The sequence below is a fragment of the Rhinoderma darwinii genome (assembly GCF_050947455.1).
Source record: "Rhinoderma darwinii isolate aRhiDar2 chromosome 9 unlocalized genomic scaffold, aRhiDar2.hap1 SUPER_9_unloc_2, whole genome shotgun sequence".
Classification (NCBI taxonomy): domain Eukaryota; kingdom Metazoa; phylum Chordata; class Amphibia; order Anura; family Rhinodermatidae; genus Rhinoderma; species Rhinoderma darwinii.
The window spans coordinates 37,060-58,839 of NW_027461828.1; the positions used below are offsets into that span (position 1 = coordinate 37,060).

At 38.4% G+C, this 21,780-nt stretch overlaps 1 protein-coding gene across 1 annotated transcript; it reads left to right on the top strand.

Annotated features, from left to right (window-relative positions):
- The first annotated feature begins 1,386 nt into the window (after positions 1-1,386).
- LOC142697928 (sodium- and chloride-dependent glycine transporter 2-like) lies at positions 1,387-20,079 on the top strand. Its single transcript, XM_075847724.1, has 3 exons — positions 1,387-1,482; positions 12,982-13,149; positions 14,810-20,079. Exons 1-3 carry the CDS (start codon positions 1,411-1,413, stop codon positions 14,963-14,965), a joined length of 396 nt encoding a protein of 131 aa, XP_075703839.1. The 5' UTR covers positions 1,387-1,410; the 3' UTR covers positions 14,966-20,079.
- Positions 20,080-21,780: the final 1,701 nt, after the last annotated feature.

Genomic DNA, 21,780 nt, shown 5'->3' on the forward strand with positions numbered 1-21,780 from the left:
AGTCACTGATATATTCCTCCAGTCACTGATATATTCCTCCAGTCACTGATATATTCCTCCTCCAGTCACTGATATATTCCTCCAGTCACTGATATATTCCTCCTCCAGTCACTGATATATTCCTCCTCCAGTCACTGATATATTCCTCCTCCAGTCACTGATATATTCCTCCAGTCACTGATATACTCCTCCAGTCACTGATCTATTCCTCCAGTCACTGATATATTCCTCCAGTCACTGATATATTCCTCCTCCAGTGACTGATATATTCCTCCAGTCACTGATATATTCCTCCAGTCACTGATATATTCCTCCAGTCACTGATATACTCCTCCAGTCACTGATATATTCCTCCTCCAGTCACTGATATATTCCTCCAGTCACTGATATATTCCTCCAGTCACTGATATACTCCTCCAGTCACTGATATATTCCTCCTCCAGTCACTGATATATTCCTCCTCCAGTCACTGATATATTCCTCCAGTCACTGATATACTCCTCCAGTCACTGATATACTCCTCCAGTCACTGATATATTCCTCTTGGCCCTTGTTTATTATTTTCTTGATTTCGGCTTTTGTGAGTGACATTTTCATCAGGGTGAGATGTTCTGGGGGGCCTGGTTTACCTGGGACCTCTTGGTGTAGCAGGGCTTTAAAGTGATAGGAACTTTGCCTGCTGCTATGTAGGTGGGCCCAGAATGATAGTGCCCTCTTCTGGATTCTGAGGTGTAGTGGGAATCTGCCCAGTTCTGCCCGACAGGCACTATTTGAGGTGCTCCGATGGACTTGGAGAAGGTGTTTGCAGAATTCCAGGTGGAATATTTTTGTTGGTCTATCTATCTATCTATCTATCTATCTATCTATCTATCTATCTATCTATCTATCTATCTATCTATCTATCTATCTATCTATCTATCTATCTATCTATCTATCTATCTATCTATCTATCTGTCTGTCTATCTGTCTGTCTGTCTGTCTGTCTGTCTGTCTGTCTGTCTGTCTGTCTGTCTGTCTGTCTGTAATTTTTCATGACTGTCTGATAATCCAGAATATGTGATCATCATGAAAGATCAGTTAATGGATGTGCGTTATGTCAGATTTGCAGGTCAGTTGTACTCTGTCACCTGACCACTAGGTGGCGATCTGACCTTCTTACAGTTTTGCTGTCAGGGGGGATTCCATCCATTATGGGCAGCGACTTTCCTGTCAATCTTCCGTCTCGCCGTTTTCTTTGCGCCTGGTCAGATTATTATTCTTAGCGTTGAGATGACCCTGGTTCTACGTGCAGGTCCCGGGTTGTGTAGGGGTCCAGACTTTGTTACTTGTTTTGTACATTTTGGGTCTTACATGAACCTTTGTGTTTTCCTTGTGATCTCAGGGCTGCAGAGATTCTGTGAAGACATCGAGATGATGATCGGATTTCAGCCGAATCGCTTCTGGAAGGTTTGCTGGGCCTTTGTCACGCCGACTATTTTAACTGTAAGGAAATTTGTCAGAACTTTATACTTTGTTCTATAATTTAGTCAATGAGCGCTGATCATGAGAACTGGGGCTCCGGGGAAGGAGGTGAGGGGGGGGGGGGGGGGGATTGAATGTTTCTATATGGTTCATCAAGTCTATAGGTCTCTTTGTAGATATATTCCATATATCCCGTCAATAGAGCTGCATGTAACCGTAAGCCGCCTATAGGCTTTGCCAGATTATGCTACATCTCATGGTCTGTCTTTGATATGGACCACACGAAATATAGGACGAGGTTATTCTTCCTAATACGGAGCTCGTTTCCTCGAAACTTCAAGCGAGCGGGCAGTGTCAGCATGTTATCCTATGTAAACTTGTATCAGGCCTCCCACCAGCATCTCCACCCTCCCAGCATCCATACATTACCAACTCATCAACCATACTGTACACACACTACACCCACAAATAACTCATACATCACACATACTGTACACACGCTACACCCACAAATAACTCCTATACATCACACATACAGCAACAACAAATAACTCACACATACGACACACAGAAAGCACCCACAAATAACTCCTATACATCACACATACAATACCCACAAAGACCTTATGCATCACACATACAGTACACATACAGCACCCAGAAATAACTCACACATCACACATACGACACATATAAAGCATCCGCAAATAACTCACACATCACACGTACAGTACACATACAGCACCCATAAAGAACTTATACAACACACATACAGTACACAACACCTCACCCACAAAGAACTCATACATGAAAACATACAGCACCCACAAAGAATTCATATAACACCCATACAGTAAACATACAGCACCCACTAAAAATTAATACTGGGCGAATATATATCCCTTATACAGCACACATATAATACACATACAGGACACATATTGCACATACAGGACACATATTATACACATACAGGACACATATAATACACATACAGGACACATATAATACACATACAGGACACATATAATACACATACAGGACACATATTATACACATACAGGACACATATAATACACATACAGGACACATATAATACACATACAGGACACATATTATACACATACAGGACACATATAATACACATACAGGACACATATTATACACATACAGGACACATATTATACACATACAGGACACATATAATACACATACAGGACACATATTATACACATACAGGACACATATAATACACATACAGGACACATATTATACACATACAGGACACATATTATACACATACAGGACACATAGTACACATACAGGACACACATAGTACACATACAGGACACATATAATACACATACAGTACACATATAATACACATACAGGACACATATAATACACATACAGGACACATATAATACACATACAGGACACATATAATACACATACAGGACACATATAATACACATATTATACACATACAGGACACATATAATACACATACAGGACACATATAATACACATACAGGACACATATAATACACATACAGCACACATATTATACACATACAGGACACATATAATACACATACAGGACACACATTATACACATACAGGACACATATTATACACATACAGGACACATATTATACACATACAGGACACATATTATACACATACAGGACACACATAATACACATACAGGACACATAATACACATACAGGACACATATAGTACACATACATGACACATATTATACATATACAGGACACACATTATACACATACAGCACACATATTATATACATGCAGGACACATATAATGCACATACAGGACACATATAATACACATACAGTACACATATAATACACATACAGGACACATATTATACACATACAGGACACATATTATACACATACAGGACACACATAATACACATACAGGACACATAATACACATACAGGACACATATAGTACACATACATGACACATATTATACATATACAGGACACACATTATACACATACAGCACACATATTATATACATGCAGGACACATATAATGCACATACAGGACACATATAATACACATACAGTACACATATAATACACATACAGGACACATATAATACACATACAGTACACATATAATGCGCATACAGGACACATACAGCACACATATAGTACACATGCAGGACACATATAATGCACATACAGGACACATATAATACACATACAGTACACATATAATACACATACAGGACACATATAATTCACATACAGGACACATATAGTACACATACATGACACATATTATACATATACAGGACACACATTATACACATACAGCACACATATTATATACATGCAGGACACATATAATGCACATACAGGACACATATAATACACATACAGTACACATATAATACACATACAGGACACATATAATACACATACAGGACACATATAATACACATACAGGACACACATAATACACATACAGGACACATATAATACACATACAGGACACATACAGGACACATATAATGTACATACAGGACACATATTATACACATACAGGACACATACAGCACACTTAGTACACATACAGGACACATATAATGTACATACAGGACACATATAATACACATACAGGACACATATAATGTACATACAGGACACATATAATACACATACAGGACACATATAATACACATACAGGACACACATAATACACATACAGGACACATATTATACACATACAGGACACATATAATACACATACAGGACACATATTATACACATACAGGACACATATAATCTACATACAGGACACACATAATACACATACAGGACACATATAATACACATACAGGACACATATAATACACATACAGGACACATATAATACACATACAGGACACATATAATACACATACAGGACACATATAATACACATACAGGACACATATAATACACATACAGGACACATATAATGTACATACAGGACACATATAATGTACATACAGGACACATATAATGTACATACAGGACACATATAATACACATACAGGACACATATAATACACATACAGGACACATATAATACACATACAGGACACACATAATACACATACAGGACACATATAATACACATACAGGACACATATAATGTACATACAGGACACATATTATACACATACAGGACACATATAATACACATACAGGACACATATTATACACATACAGGACACATATACACATACAGGACACATACAGCACACATACAGGACACATAATACACATACAGGACACATAGTACACATACAGGACACATATAATACACATACAGGACACATATTATACACATACAGGACACACATAATACACATACAGGACACAAATAATACACATACAGGACACATATAATACACATACAGGACACATATAATACACATACAGGACACATATTATACACATACAGGACACATATAATACACATACAGGACACATAATACACATACAGGACACATATAATGCACATACAGGACACATATAATGTACATACAGGACACATATAATACACATACAGGACACATATAATACACATACAGGACACATATAATGTACATACAGGACACATATAATACACATACAGGACACATATAATACACATACAGGACACATATAATACACATACAGGACACATATAATACACATACAGGACACATATAATACACATACAGGACACATATAATACACATACAGGACACATATTATACACATACAGTACACATATAATACACATACAGGACACATATTATACACATACTACATACAGGACACATATAATACACATACAGGACACACAATACACATACAGGACACATATTATACACATACAGGACACATATAATACACATACAGGACACATATTATACATATACAGGACACACATTATACACATACAGGACACATATTATACACATACAGGACACATACAGGACACATATAATCTACATACAGGACACACATAATACACATACAGGACACATATAATACACATACAGGACACATATAATACACATACAGGACACATATAATACACATACAGGACATATATAATACACATACAGGACACATATAATACACATACAGGACACACATAATACACATACAGGACACATATAATACACATACAGGACACATATTATACACATACAGGACACATATAATACACATACAGGACACATATTATACACATACAGGACACATATACACATACAGGACACATACAGCACACATACAGGACACATAATACACATACAGGACACATAGTACACATACAGGACACATATAATACACATACAGGACACATATAATGTACATACAGGACACATATAATGTACATACAGGACACATATAATACACATACAGGACACATATAATACACATACAGGACACATACAGCACACATATAATACACATACAGGACACATATAATACACATACAGGACACATATAATACACATACAGGACACACATAGTACACATACAGGACACATATAATGCACATACAGGACACATATAATACACATACAGGACACATATAATACACATACAGGACACATATAATACACATACAGGACACACATAGTACACATACAGGACACATATAATGCACATACAGGACACATAATACACATACAGGACACATATAATACACATACAGGACACATATAATACACATACAGGACACATATAATACACATACAGGACACATATTATACACATACAGTACACCTATAATACACATACAGGACACATATTATACACATACTACATACAGGACACATATAATACACATACAGGACACACAATACACATACAGGACACATATTATACACATACAGGACACATATAATACACATACAGGACACATATTATACACATACAGGACACATATAATCTACATACAGGACACACATAATACACATACAGGACACATATAATACACATACAGGACACATATAATACACATACAGGACACATATAATACACATACAGGACACATATAATACACATACAGGACACATATAATACACATACAGGACACATATAATGTACATACAGGACACATATAATGTACATACAGGACACATATAATACACATACAGGACACATATAATACACATACAGGACACATATAATACACATACAGGACACATATAATACACATACAGGACACACATAATACACATACAGGACACATATAATACACATACAGGACACATATAATGTACATACAGGACACATATTATACACATACAGGACACATATAATACACATACAGGACACATATTATACACATACAGGACACATATACACATACAGGACACATACAGCACACATACAGGACACATAATACACATACAGGACACATAGTACACATACAGGACACATATAATACACATACAGGACACATATTATACACATACAGGACACACATAATACACATACAGGACACAAATAATACACATACAGGACACATATAATACACATACAGGACACATATAATACACATACAGGACACATAATACACATACAGGACACATATAATGCACATACAGGACACATATAATGTACATACAGGACACATATAATGTACATACAGGACACATATAATACACATACAGGACACATATTATACACATACAGGACACATATAATACACATACAGGACACATATAATACACATACAGGACACATATAATACACATACAGGACACATATAATACACATACAGGACACATATAATACACATACAGGACACATATAATACACATACAGGACACAAATAATACACATACAGGACACATATAATACACATACAGGACATATATTATACACATACAGGACATATATAATACACATACAGGACACATAATACACATACAGGACACAAATAATACACATACAGGACACATATTATACACATACAGTACACATATAATACACATACAGGACACATACAGCACACATACAGGGCACATATAATACACATACAGGGCACAAATAATACACATACAGGGCACAAATAATACACATACAGGACACATATAATACACATACAGGACATATATTATACACATACAGGACATATATAATACACATACAGGACACATATAATACACATACAGGACACATATTATACACATACAGGACACATATAATACACATACAGGACACATATTATACACATACAGGGCACAAATAATACACATACAGGACACATATAATACACATACAGGACACATATAATACACATACAGGACATATATAATACACATACAGTACACATATAATACACATACAGGACACATATAATACACATACAGGACACATATAATACACATACAGGGCACAAATAATACACATACAGGGCACAAATAATACACATACAGGACACATATAATACACATACAGGACACATATTATACACATACAGGACACATATTATACACATACAGGACACATATTATACACATACAGGACACATAGTACACATACAGGACACATATAATACACATACAGGACACATATAATACACATACAGGACACATATAATACACATACAGGACACATATAATACACATACAGGACACATATTATACACATACAGGACACATATAATACACATACAGGACACATATAATACACATATCAGGACACATATAATACACATACAGGACACATATAATACACATACAGGACACATATAATACACATACAGGACACATAATACACATACAGGACACATATAATACACATACAGGACACATATAATACACATACAGGACACATATAATACACATACAGGACACATATAATACACATACAGGACACATATAATACACATACAGGACACATATAATACACATACAGGACACAAATAATACACATACAGGACACATATTATACACATACAGTACACATATATTGCACATACAGGACACATACAGCACACATACAGGGCACATATAATACACATACAGGGCACAAATAATACACATACAGGGCACAAATAATACACATACAGGACACATATAATACACATACAGGACATATAGTATACACATACAGGACATATATAATACACATACAGGACACATATTATACACATACAGGACACATATTATACACATACAGGACACATATTATACACATACAGGACACATATAATACACATACAGGACACATATAATACACATACAGGACACATAATACACATACAGGACACACATAATACACATACAGGACACATATTATACACATACAGGACACACATAATACACATACAGGACACACATAATACACATACAGGACACATATTATACACATACAGGACACATATTATACACATACAGGACACATATTATACACATACAGGACACATATAATACACATACAGGACACATATAATACACATACAGGACACATAATACACATACAGGACACATATAATACACATACAGGACACATATAATACACATACAGGACACATATTATACATATACAGGACACACATTATACACATACAGGACACATATAATACACATACAGGACACATATTATACACATACAGGACACATATTATACATATACAGGACACATATAATACACATACAGGACACATATAATACACATACAGGACACATAATACACATACAGGACACATATAATACACATACAGGACACATATTATACATATACAGCACACATATTATACACATACAGGACACATATAATACACATACAGGACACATATTGTACACATACAGGACACATATAGTACACATACAGGACACAAATAATACACATACAGGACACATATAATACACATACAGGACATATATTATACACATACAGGACATATATAATACACATACAGGACACATAATACACATACAGGACACATATAATACACATACAGGACACATATAGTACACATACAGGACACCTATAATACACATACAGGACACATATAATACACATACAGGACACATATAATACACATACAGGACACATATAATACACATACAGGACACATATAATACACATACAGGACACATATAATACACATACAGGACACATAATACACATACAGGACACATATAGTACACATACATGACACATATAATACACATACAGGACACCTATAATACACATACAGGACACATATAGTACACATACAGGACACATATAGTACACATACAGGACACCTATAATACACATACAGGACACATATAATACACATACAGGACACATATAATACACATACAGGACACATATAATACACATACAGGACACATATAATACACATACAGGACACATATAATACACATACAGGACACACATAATACACATACAGGACACACATAGTACACACACATTACATAAAATCAGAGAGTTACATCTGGAGGAAAGTAATGAAGAAAATATTGATTGACAATTTCTGCAGGACACCGTAGTATACAGCGTACAATGAGAACGATCTGCAGCAGAATAGAAGTGGATACAACATTAATATGTTGTTTTCTCTCCAACCGAGATCGATAAAAATAAAATGTCCCAATTCTAAATACCAGAGACAAAAGCAGCGGCACCGAGCCAGTTACTGCCCAATATATGGATTTTCATCTCTAACATGGGCACAAAAACACAAAGCCCAGCAAGATGGAGGAAAAAAAGCTGAACTTTTATATTTTCCTGTATTTTCTGATCTTTAATAATATAATAAATAATTTTATTGCATTGTGCGGCTACAGGTATATGGCGACTTACGCTGGGCAAAGTTGATGGGACATTATTCCGTATGGATTATTCTGTGCTGCGGTTTTTGAAATGCAACATATAGGGAAAAAGTGTCATTACTGCTCTGACCACTAGATGGCAGGAAAACCCTGTCACTTCTTACCCATATATGAATGTGTCTTCCCAGCCTGGGCAGACGATCCCTCCAGGCTTCATCATCATGGTCCAAACTGAAGGGACCATTAAGAATATCTTAGTGCACCCCCCACCACTAATTTAATTTTCTATTTAGACAAATGCCGGTTATACTAGGAGTTCATATCAGGAGTACAAATAAGCCTAGTGCACATGAAGCTGTTGGGTCCTGGTGTAAAACGCTACATACAGGCCTCCACCTCACCATTTATGTGTTATAGAACACACTGTATAGGGGACACACACACACACACACACACACACACACACACACACACACACACACACACACACACACACACACACACACACACACACACACACACACACACACACACACACACACACACACACACACACACACACTCTTTCTATATCACTGAAACCCTTAAAGCTGCACCCCTTTTCTGCAGTTATTTGTGGGTGCAGTTTCCACTTTCAGCCACTTGGTGTCAGCAGAGAGCCAGCAGAACTATAGATTGAATTTCTCCATGTATTGGTCACCCATGCAGCTGTGTAATGTATACAATATCCATGGTGACACAGACATTCTGCGCATCAGCGTTTATTTGATCCTATTTGCTATTTATGTTCCTCATTTGCTTTATTAATTATGAATTTCTACTCCAATCCTGAGCACAGACATTGAAGATAGAAGGGAAGGTGAAGGGTTAAGCATTTAATGTGGTGTGTACAGTGCTGAGAGGACTGGCCATATCTATAGAACACACGAGGGACCATAATATCATTATAATAACTCTATAAATTGCACATTCAGGTTTAATAGCGGACAATTAGAGAGTTCTGAATTGAAACACACACTTATTATATACGGTACAAGAAATAGATGTCATCTTATTTCAAGGAAGATCTATATGAATTTCCTCTTGAGCGTTTTAAAAACGTGATTTATTTTTAAAAATATCTTATTTCTGTGCCTTGTGCCAGAGACTGGAGTTACAAGTCTGCTGTGTGAAGAGCTTCTATGCCTGTGTCCCTATGACAACACTTCCTGTCCCATATGTTATGAGATATAAAATATATATATATATATATATATGTGTCATCATAGGGAGACTGACCACATGGCTCATCACAGTTTTCATGTTTTTGGTAAAGGTAAAAAAATAAAAGAAGAGATCTGATTGGTTGCTATGAGTACCTATGATAACCCATCTCAATGCAGCTTTTTAAATCTTTTAATTTTTCTAATACTGATAAAAAAAAGACAAAATATCTAATTGGTTGCTATAAGTATCTCTATGAGCTTCCACAGTACAGGGTCAGGAAGTGTTGTCATGGGGATACAGCAGCAGGGGGCTTGTAAAGTAATTCTCCAATAATGTGATACAGGAATCCAATATTTAATTTGATTTCACATTTTTAAAATGGCTTCAATATACATCTTAGTTTTCCTGTAAGTAAGTTAAGGGGGCGCTAATATTAATTAAAATTCTGTTAAATTCCCCCCTGTACCCGTTATGTGAATGAAAACCAGAAGAAACTGAGACAAACATTGTTATATTAATGGATGTGGCTATGGGGAGTTCTGCACAAACAGTATATAGAAAGCACATATACAATACATTCTAGTAATACCGACAAGAGCTGAAATCACAAGACATCCAAATCCAGAAGATATCCCTGCACCGAAACTGCTAGAAAGAAGGGGGGACAGTGGAGGGTTAACCGAGAACTCTGCACTATTATCACCCTCATCATCCTCATCATACAATATATTTATTTACATTAGTGTGAGGAGGGGGAAGGAGACAGACTGAGATTAATTTAAAAGTAGGAGTAGGGTCTCTCAGAAGCACAGAGTGTTTCAGGAGAGGAGTGTGCTGATTTTGAGAGAGGTTACAGACTGAGAGTAATATAGTAGAAGGAACAAGGTCCCCCAGAAGCACAGAGTACTTCAGGAGAGGACTGTGCGGATCCTGTGGAAGGTCACAGACTGAGATTAATATAGTAGAAGGAACAAGGTCCTCCAGGAGCACAGAGTATTTAAGGAGAAGCATATGTTCATCTTTTGGGTGCAGTTAACAGGTCAACCATTACCTGATAATGGCTGCACTACATGGACTGTGTCATGATGTGAGGAGGTGGCAGAGTATTAGTAAAAGGGGCTGTGACAACCAGCAGCACAGAGTATTTCAGGAGATGCATATCTTGATCTTGCAGGAGTCAATTAAAAAATAAAATGGACAGGATCCCTGTATGTAAACACTAGTGGGCAAAGCAGAGGGTACTCCCAAGCAAGACAAGTACCAATACAGACTCAATGACACAGCAAATAGAACAGCGCCCCTAGTGGCCTTGATATTACATTATAGGGGTGGTCTGTGCAGCATAAACTCTTGGATATATTGAGACATGACAAAAGACACCAGAATAAAAGGTGCAACCGATAAGATTCTGCATTTATTATTTGACTTCTGGCCGCCGTTACAATCCCCGTCCCATTCGATTGCGTCTGATATAAAACCTTTGTTTCTCTTCCAGTTCATACTTTGCTTCAGCTTCTGGCAGTGGGAACCAATGACTTATGGAACTTATAACTACCCAACGTGGTCCATGGTCCTCGGGTGGCTGATGCTGGGCTGCTCCGTCATCTGGATTCCAATCATGTTTGTCATCAAAATGCATCTGGCGCCAGGCAGCTTTATTGAGGTAGCGGCTCCGAGCATCTCAATCATTAGCGGGCACTGGTTTTGCATACTAAACACTGATTATTTCTGCCCAATGCAAGGAAAAAAATAAGATTGTGGCTTCCAATAGGCGGCGGAACAGCTGGATTATAAAAAGATTACAATGCGCTTTGTCACGGACGTGCACCGCGCCAAGCGCAGCGTCCCCGACCCCAGCCCGGCCTAATACATTGTATTACTCCCTCTTCACTTGGGAGGTCAAGGCGTCAAAATGGCAATTTAACGGAGATTAAAAATAACGACGTTAGAAGCTCAATTTATTTTAATAGCTAATAAACCAATAATTGTTCTGTTTACGACGCCGGGAGTTGTTTTCTTGTCATTGTATGTTGGAGCCCCCTCCCCCCCCCAGCTGAAACCGCATGAAACATGAAGGCCGTTTTCCTTCTCCGTTCACCTGCCGCTCGGTGGAGAACGATCATTCGCAGATCATTACAATCTTGTTTCTAGCGCAGGTTCCTGGTTTTGCTCGTGTACTTCGGGGCTTAATCACAAACACAAATTCAATCACTTTGAAGCGCCCAACGTCTGGGCAACTGGATTCAGTCATAGTAAAGCGATGGTTAATAATCAGAGACGCTTCGATGAGATGTCACTTGGGTTCTTCCGGGATTGAGATGTTCTGCTGGTCATACATGGACCATGGCTGCAGTTGGTGACATTGGTTCGTCATTGAGTCTCTGCACCACCACCATTATCTTCTCAGACAGAGGCGCATAGATGAGACTACAACCCCTATTGCTGTACCACTACAACCCATAGAGGCAGACTATACCACTGCTGTGGTGCTCAGGAGGTGGGCGAGGGGGGTGGTACAAAGCCATGACTGCCATAAGAACCAATTCCCAATTCTTGGCAGGACCATTTTGGTGTCAAGTTCTGACACAAGAGCAGCATGGGTTGTTTAATACTGGGGTGGTGGTTTGGAGCCGGCATTGGGTTAGATACCCATGTGGTGGGTAGTTGGTACTCAATTAGGGCTCTGCACCAAAAGGAGGGGCCCTACTTTATTTTGATATGAGTCCCTTCCTTTCTCGGGGTATAGTCCTACCACTACTGGATTTTTCCATCTAGTTACTAACGAGAGTCATTTATTGACTTCTGTGGGGGGCCGCAGTCCTGCCTGCACAAAAGTAGCAGTGAGCCCCGACTTTCCATGACTTATTACAGAAGCAAAATATACAACTCAATGCATCCCTATGGAACACGACTGTTAAGATGAAGATTACTCAACAAAGGTCTTCTTCCTGCCCTATCTTAAACTTGTAGGCAGTGATTATAAGAATATTGAGCAACATTCATGAGACGTTTGATACATTTGGTAACAACGTATCCACTGCAGAAGAACCCTAAGACCTAAACTACAGGGAAACCTCTTCACTTGTGACCAGGGACCCCCTCCTTGAGAAGACCACTCCCGATCTAGACCAGGTTTTTAATTCTCTTATATTCTCTGAGAGGACCACCCATCTAGAAGACCGTATTTCATGGCAACGTTGGGTGATCTTCTTGAAGAGGTTCCACTGTATGTCTAGGACGTGTAGTATGTATTAGAAGTTTCTTATTTAATTAATCAACCTATTCCTCTTTATTAACCAGACTCTTCTGTTCTTACCTTACAGAGGCTGAAGTTGGTTTGTACCCCACAGCCAGATTGGGGCCCATTCCTGTCCAAACACCGTGGAGAACGTTACAAGAACATGGTTGACCCATTGGGCACCTCCTCACTTGGCCTGAAGCTTCCGCCTAAGGATATGGAGCTGGGAACCCAATGCTAGTACAAATGGTGTCTGTACCTCTGTCGTACAGGCTCTTCACATTCCTCCTAACATCCATCTTTTTCTTCTTTCTTATCCGACAGTGCAGGTGGCCTCTTAGATTAACAGTAGGATCCCTTGTTGCATGCTGTAGCCAACACCTAAATTCACCGCCTTGCACATTCGTTGCTTCTCTTTAATGTCCACAACCTTTTGTTTAACTGCCAAAAATCAGCAGTGCCTCTGACGATGATTGTCCAGCTGCAGTAAGTAATATCATTTTATAGCGGAAAATAGAGTAGTTATCCGTCATTATATAAGAGTATTATATAGAGTGTGAGTCATTTTATTGTAAAGCAAAGAATTGTCATTATTTATTTCATTGTCAATGGGCAACATCCAAATATTCATTTTTCGAGTATCTCACAGTGGTCCTGGTCTGCGTCGAGATTCAGGTCCAAGTTCTATCTAGCATTGGTAAACCAAAGTCAACTGGACTTGTTTAGACTTCTTCAAGATGTTCCACCGCTCATCCCAGTGGCTTCATCAGGTCAACTTAGTGGTAGGAACCTTCTCCCAGCATGTATTTGTATACGTGTTTGGGTCTACAGGTGAAGTCACTCAGAAGGTTAGTGAAGATTATGCAAGGGTAAGTGGACCTGAAGAAGCCACTCGAATGAGTAATATCTCAACACTCATCCGCGTGGCTTTCTCAAGTCAACTTAGTGGAAGGAAAGTTGTCCAAACATGTATCGTTTTGTCAAAATGTCAACAGATGAAGCCCCTGAGATGAGTAGTGAAGGTTATACAAGGGTTTATAGGCCAACTCTGTTGACCTAAGGAAGCCATTTGGTTGAACAGTGAAACTTCTTCCTTGACTCTAAACCTGTCCAGTTGATTTTGAATGACTTCTATTAGATAAACCATGACCTGAAATAACGAGAACACTTCAAGTCCAAGAACTTCTCGAAATACAAAAGCGATTTTTCCTTTGTACCATGCAAAATCGCCTGTCAATAGGTCAAATTGTATGCACCAGGTCTACCATGAATTCCCCATGGTCTTCAAACCAACAGTGGGGCTACATAGACGCAGCATAGACCCAACACATGTCCATACTGTAGGCTCTCCAATAATTTTTTTCTTGGGGACTATAGTCACATGGAAAGTGTCTAATACATTTTATGTATTGTCCATGCTGGGGCTGTCTAGGCCCATTATTAAGTCCTCAATGAACCCTTAAGGGTAATTTTACTGACCAGCAGAGATAAAGGTTTTCTCTAATGATTGGGTCTTCCAACTCCAGATTTTGGATGTAGGTTGATGATTAATGAGTTTACATGGGATACTGTATTTATCAATGTCACTTTGTCAATCCCTATTAATTTTACTTTATCTAAATCTTTAGATAATTATTCCTTCCTGCTCTATATACATTCAACTATTATTTTTATTTCTTCCTGTCTTTCCTCTTTGCAGGGTCTATCCTGTTTACTATGCAAAGTATAGCAGACCTTTCACCTTTAACTAGCCATAGAATAATAGTCAGAGATGATACCACAAAGGCAGAACTATGGGTTGGTTATGAGTCTATTCTACCCCATCCCCAAGTTATAGCTGGAGGAAATCAGCTATTTAATATAAATGTATGACCAGGATCTAATTCTTATTGACTCAAATGAGTCCAATTAAAGACTTTATATTAATTAGATTAATATCTTGTATAGACAACCGCTTCTCAATGACCCTACTAGGGAATGTTGAGGCTACAGAGGGGGAACACCTTATTGGGACCCCATTGTATTAAGCAGAACTGACAACCCAATCAACTAGGGCTCAACGCTCTGGAACACTGCCAATGTTCATTGAACTTAATGGATGACCATTAAAACCAATGAACATCCAATGAAACAAATTCATGCCTATGATAACAAATGAAAACACATTGAATCCAATTGATGCCCAATGAATCCAATGGGCATCTAATTCATATGGATGCCTATTTAATGTAATTACTACACATTGAATTCAGTGGATGTCTATTCAAACCAATGGAACCAACGGACATCTAATTAAACCAATGGATGCCTATTGCATCTAATTAATACACATTGAATCCAGTGGATGTCCATTGAAATTAATGGACAACCAATGAAAGCAATGGACATCCAATGAAACCAATAAAAACCTCATTAAAAAATGAATGCTTATTGAATCTAATACAGATCTAAACCAATGGACATCCAATGAAACCAATGGACATTCAAAAAAAATTCCCACCTTTTGAATCTATTGGACACCAAGGGAAACCAATGGACCCCCAATAAAACCAATGGCCACTCATTAAAAGCAATGGATGCTCATTGAAACTAATGACTGCTTTTTGAAACCAATGGATGCCCATTGGCATCTATGAACGCCAATGGAAACCAATGGACGCTTAATGATTACCCAGCGCACTGTATAAAGGTTAATTTTACCTACGGCAGCACAGATGGTTTGCAATGGACAACCATTTCTAATTTCTCTTGATTTGCCAAGTGCTAATCCTTTGTCTTCCATGAGATGGTTCAGAATATTCTGATCTGATCGGCACATTCACTCATTCTTCCCAATGCCAACCCTTTACTCTTTTCTTGCCTTTTATTCCATACAATGATTTTCTTCCATTTCCCGACCCCCTTCCCCAGAAGCCATTATATAATTTGTGCCTAATTTTCTATAGTCGCTCCAATATGTACACCCAGTAGTAGATTCGTTCTTTGGTGGTGTTTAGTATTGACCTCCCCTCCCCCCGACCCCTTTCTGTCGTCTTTATATAATAATATATTCTAAGTGTTATTCAGTGAAGAAAACAATAGCAGCCAGCTCTGTCTATATATTATATATATAGTTATATTAATGTTTATGGACATCTATCTCCTATAACAAGCCATATGTGTGTGTGTAAATAGTGACTTTACCGATACAGACGAGTATTGGAATGAGGTCAATGGTTAACGTGGCTCTACGGACATTTACTTGATTTCTACCGGCAGATAATAGTATTTATATCAGAAATGGGATGAGTTGATGGTTTAATATCTAGGGCAATAGAAGTTGATCACATGAAATTGCCAAAAATAGCAAAAATTTAGGGAAGTGATCACCAATTTGGGAAATATCTACCAAGGTTGGATTTGTAGAAAAGTTCTTCCAAGCCATTGATGTTCCTATATGTAATGTAAATGGTATTCTGAAACCAGGAGTGATCCCCCATCTCATTGATATACTTGGATGTAAATTGACCCCTAGTCTCTTAACTTATATGTAAAGTGCCCCCCCAACTCATTGATAGAAATTGACCCAACTCTTTGATAGTGACCCCAATCTCATTGATAGATGTAAAATGACTCCATATAATTCATATATACATATATGGACCCCCATTGATATACAGATATGGTTACACGTGAATGGACTCCAAAAATTGAGATAGTCTTGAGGTCCCGCTGGTTATAATGTGACCGGAACTCATTGGTATAATTAATACAATATATCAATATAACTTGACTCCAAATCATTGGGGTCTGTTGGAACTAAATTGACCCCTTCAATTGCTTGAGTTCGTCTATGTGCGAGGGTCCAACTCCCTAAAACGATATGCATAGTGACCTCCAAGTCATTAATGGTCCCAAATCTCAATTAACCCCCAATGTATTCATATATTTAATATTAAACAGATCCCCCTACTCACTGACCTATGTCAATTGGCCCAAAAAACATGAATACATTTGCTCGTTGGTGCAACTATGAGACTTCACCCCCCAAAGGCAACGATATTCACATATCAAAATGACCCCCAACTCTATTAATGTATTTGATAACATTATTAGATTTATGGTGACATTGATCGCCCATTTATTGATCTATGCACATTGCACCCAACTCTACGTGACTGAAGTAACCCCTAAATCATTGCTACATTGTATGGTAATTGACCCCCAACTAATGACCTATTTTGCTGTTACATTGTTTCCATTACGCTGTCCCTTTTATAGTCATAATTTCGGATCTAACCAAGGGGAATACATTGCACAGGCGGACCTTGTGGCTGATATGGGGGTCCATGAATAGAGGATGGTCCTATCCCCTTTGCGACAGAAGAACTGCATTGTTAGCAAATAAGGGGGTGGGGGATTGACCCAAGGGTCATGAAAAGGGGTTGACGATGGAAATAACCGCCGGCCCTACTGATCTGGTTGGCAAACCCTGCACCGTAATAGGGACCCCTTCTTTTCTGGATTTAACTCCTGTTTTCTAAAGACGTCTTGATGTCATAAAGCAGAGAGACGGCCGCAGCCTGTACCCTTGCCCACTTCTGATGTAGATCGCATTATTTGTGCACCGTGACCAGCTCTGTTGGCGTCATTCCGTGTTATGAGTATTATGTGATTACATAGTGAACACTGCACCTTTGTGCATATTATTGGATCAGCTTCCATGGTTCTGCTCTTGCCTCTTACACGCTGGAGGTTGTAGGAACGTTCCACTTTCATCACTTGAACTGGGTGACAGGACTGTTTCTGCAAAAAAACAACTCAAGATGTCACCTGTCCATAATTAATGAGCTTCAGATACTGATGGAAAACACAACCTCCTCCCCTGTCTTCTCAGTACATGTGATCAGATGTGATGCAAGGGACTGTGAGAGAGGATGAAAGGACCCGTTCTATGGCTGGTAGCCGGCACTACTATATGTGGCTTGTACTTTATCCTGAACGGCCTCATTGTCTGCCTGTTTGTGTTAATGTACCGTAAAATTTCCAAGGGCAGCAGAGACGTAGATTGTCATAAATAGGGATGCATTGTATGTGCTATGAGTAGTGCATTATCTGTGGTTTTACATAGGACTGCAGGTAAAACGACCATGTTAACCTTAACCAAATTTCACATCGCATTGAATTGCAAAACTGATCCTGAGTTATATTCTGTATTATACTCCAGAGCTGCACTCACTATTCTGCTGGTGGAGTCACTGTGCACATACATTACATTACTTATCCTGTACTGATCCTGAGTTATATCCTGTATTATACTCCAGAGCTGCACTCACTATTCTGCTGGTGGAGTCACTGTGTACATACATTACATTACTTATCCTGTACTGATCCTGAGTTACATCCTGTATTATACTCCAGAGCTGCACTCACTATTCTGCTGGTGGAGTCCCATTACTTATCCTGTACTGATCCTGAGTTACATCCTGTATTATACTCCAGAGCTGCACTCACTATTCTGCTGGTGGAGTCACTCTGCACATACATTACATTACTTATCCTGTACTGATCCTGAGTTACATCCTGTATTATACGCCAGAGCTGCACTCACTATTCTGCTGGTGGAGTCACTGTGCACATACATTACATTACTTATCCTGTACTGATCCTGAGTTATATCCTGTATTATACTCCAGAGCTGCACTCACTATTCTGCTGGTGGAGTCACTGTGTACATACATTACATTACTTATCCTGTACTGATCCTGAATTACATCCTGTATTATACTCCAGAGCTGCACTCACTATTCTGCTGGTGGAGTCACTGTGCACATACATTACTTATCCTGTACTGATCCTGAGTTATATCCTGTATTATACTCCAGAGCTGCACTCACTATTCTGCTGGTGGAGTCACTGTGTACATACATTACATTACTTATCCCGTACAGATCCTGAATTACATCCTGTATTATACTCCAGAGCTGCACTCACTATTCTGCTGGTGGGTCACTGTGTACATACATTACATGACTTATCCTGTACTCATCCTGAGTTACATCCTGTATCCCCAGAGCTGCGCTCACTATTCTGTTAGCGGAGTCACTGTGTACATACTGTACATGACATATTATACTTCAGAGCTGTATTCACAAGTCCATAGGCTTTGGAGCTTACATTTCCCAGTATTCCCTGCTTGTTCAGTGTCTGCACAATTTAGGATCAGTAGAAGATAAGTAATGCCATGTAATCTATCATCTGGTAAACATAAGATCATATCATAGATTTTCCTGCAGTACCATGTAACTCAGAGATAATTCAGTGTGATGTCACTATTAGTTGTGCCTACTGAGAATCTCAGCTCTGCTCCACCTGCACATGTGAGGCGCAGCAGAGAATGGGACTGTGATCCAGCAGGTCACAGTAATCCAATGTAATGGGTCTTTGTCATTAAGTCTTCCCTTAGCTCAATAATAGTGTGAAATTATATTTTCAGTGGCAATATTAAGGTATAAAGTCTATATATGGAACATATATCAGAAGTGTTTAGAATACATATTATATTCAGATGGGTTATATATATATATATTTTATTTTCATACCTGTTCCTGTTGCATGAGATTCATGTCCGTGCGGTCCCGAGTATCCTCGTCTGTGTCTTTGTGAATCGTGTCTAATCTGTCATTTATGATCTATAATCTCTTCTATAATTTAGCTCTGTTAAAGTCTCGCCATCCAGATTAGCTGGCATTTCAGGGCGGGCAGACTGACTTACCTACCTGGCTAAGTTCATGCGATATTATACTTATTGGCACCAAGAAGACAATACAATAGGTTAATTTGCTTAGTAACAGTCATATGAATCAAGATTTATTAAAGTGGTTGTGTCAAGTGGGTCCAACTTCTGAACCCCCCGGTGGCAATCTGCTATATGTGCCCGGGGGAAGCTGCAGCCAGCCTGACATATAGAAGGGTAAGTGGAAGCTCCTGGGCTCCAATGCAAAATCCGTAACAGGGTCCCCCACATGTGCCATCTATAATACTGGTGTCTTCTCCCTCAGCAAATCTCCGCTCTGG

Excerpts from the sequence above, each read along its gene's own strand:
- LOC142697928 (XM_075847724.1), top strand. The coding sequence starts at position 1,411 with ATGATGATCGGATTTCAGCCGAATCGCTTCTGGAAGGTTTGCTGGGCC. Across the intron at positions 1,483-12,981 it reads TCACGCCGACTATTTTAACT|TTCATACTTTGCTTCAGCTT; the intron begins GTAAGGAAATTT and ends TTTCTCTTCCAG. Across the intron at positions 13,150-14,809 it reads CGCCAGGCAGCTTTATTGAG|AGGCTGAAGTTGGTTTGTAC; the intron begins GTAGCGGCTCCG and ends CTTACCTTACAG.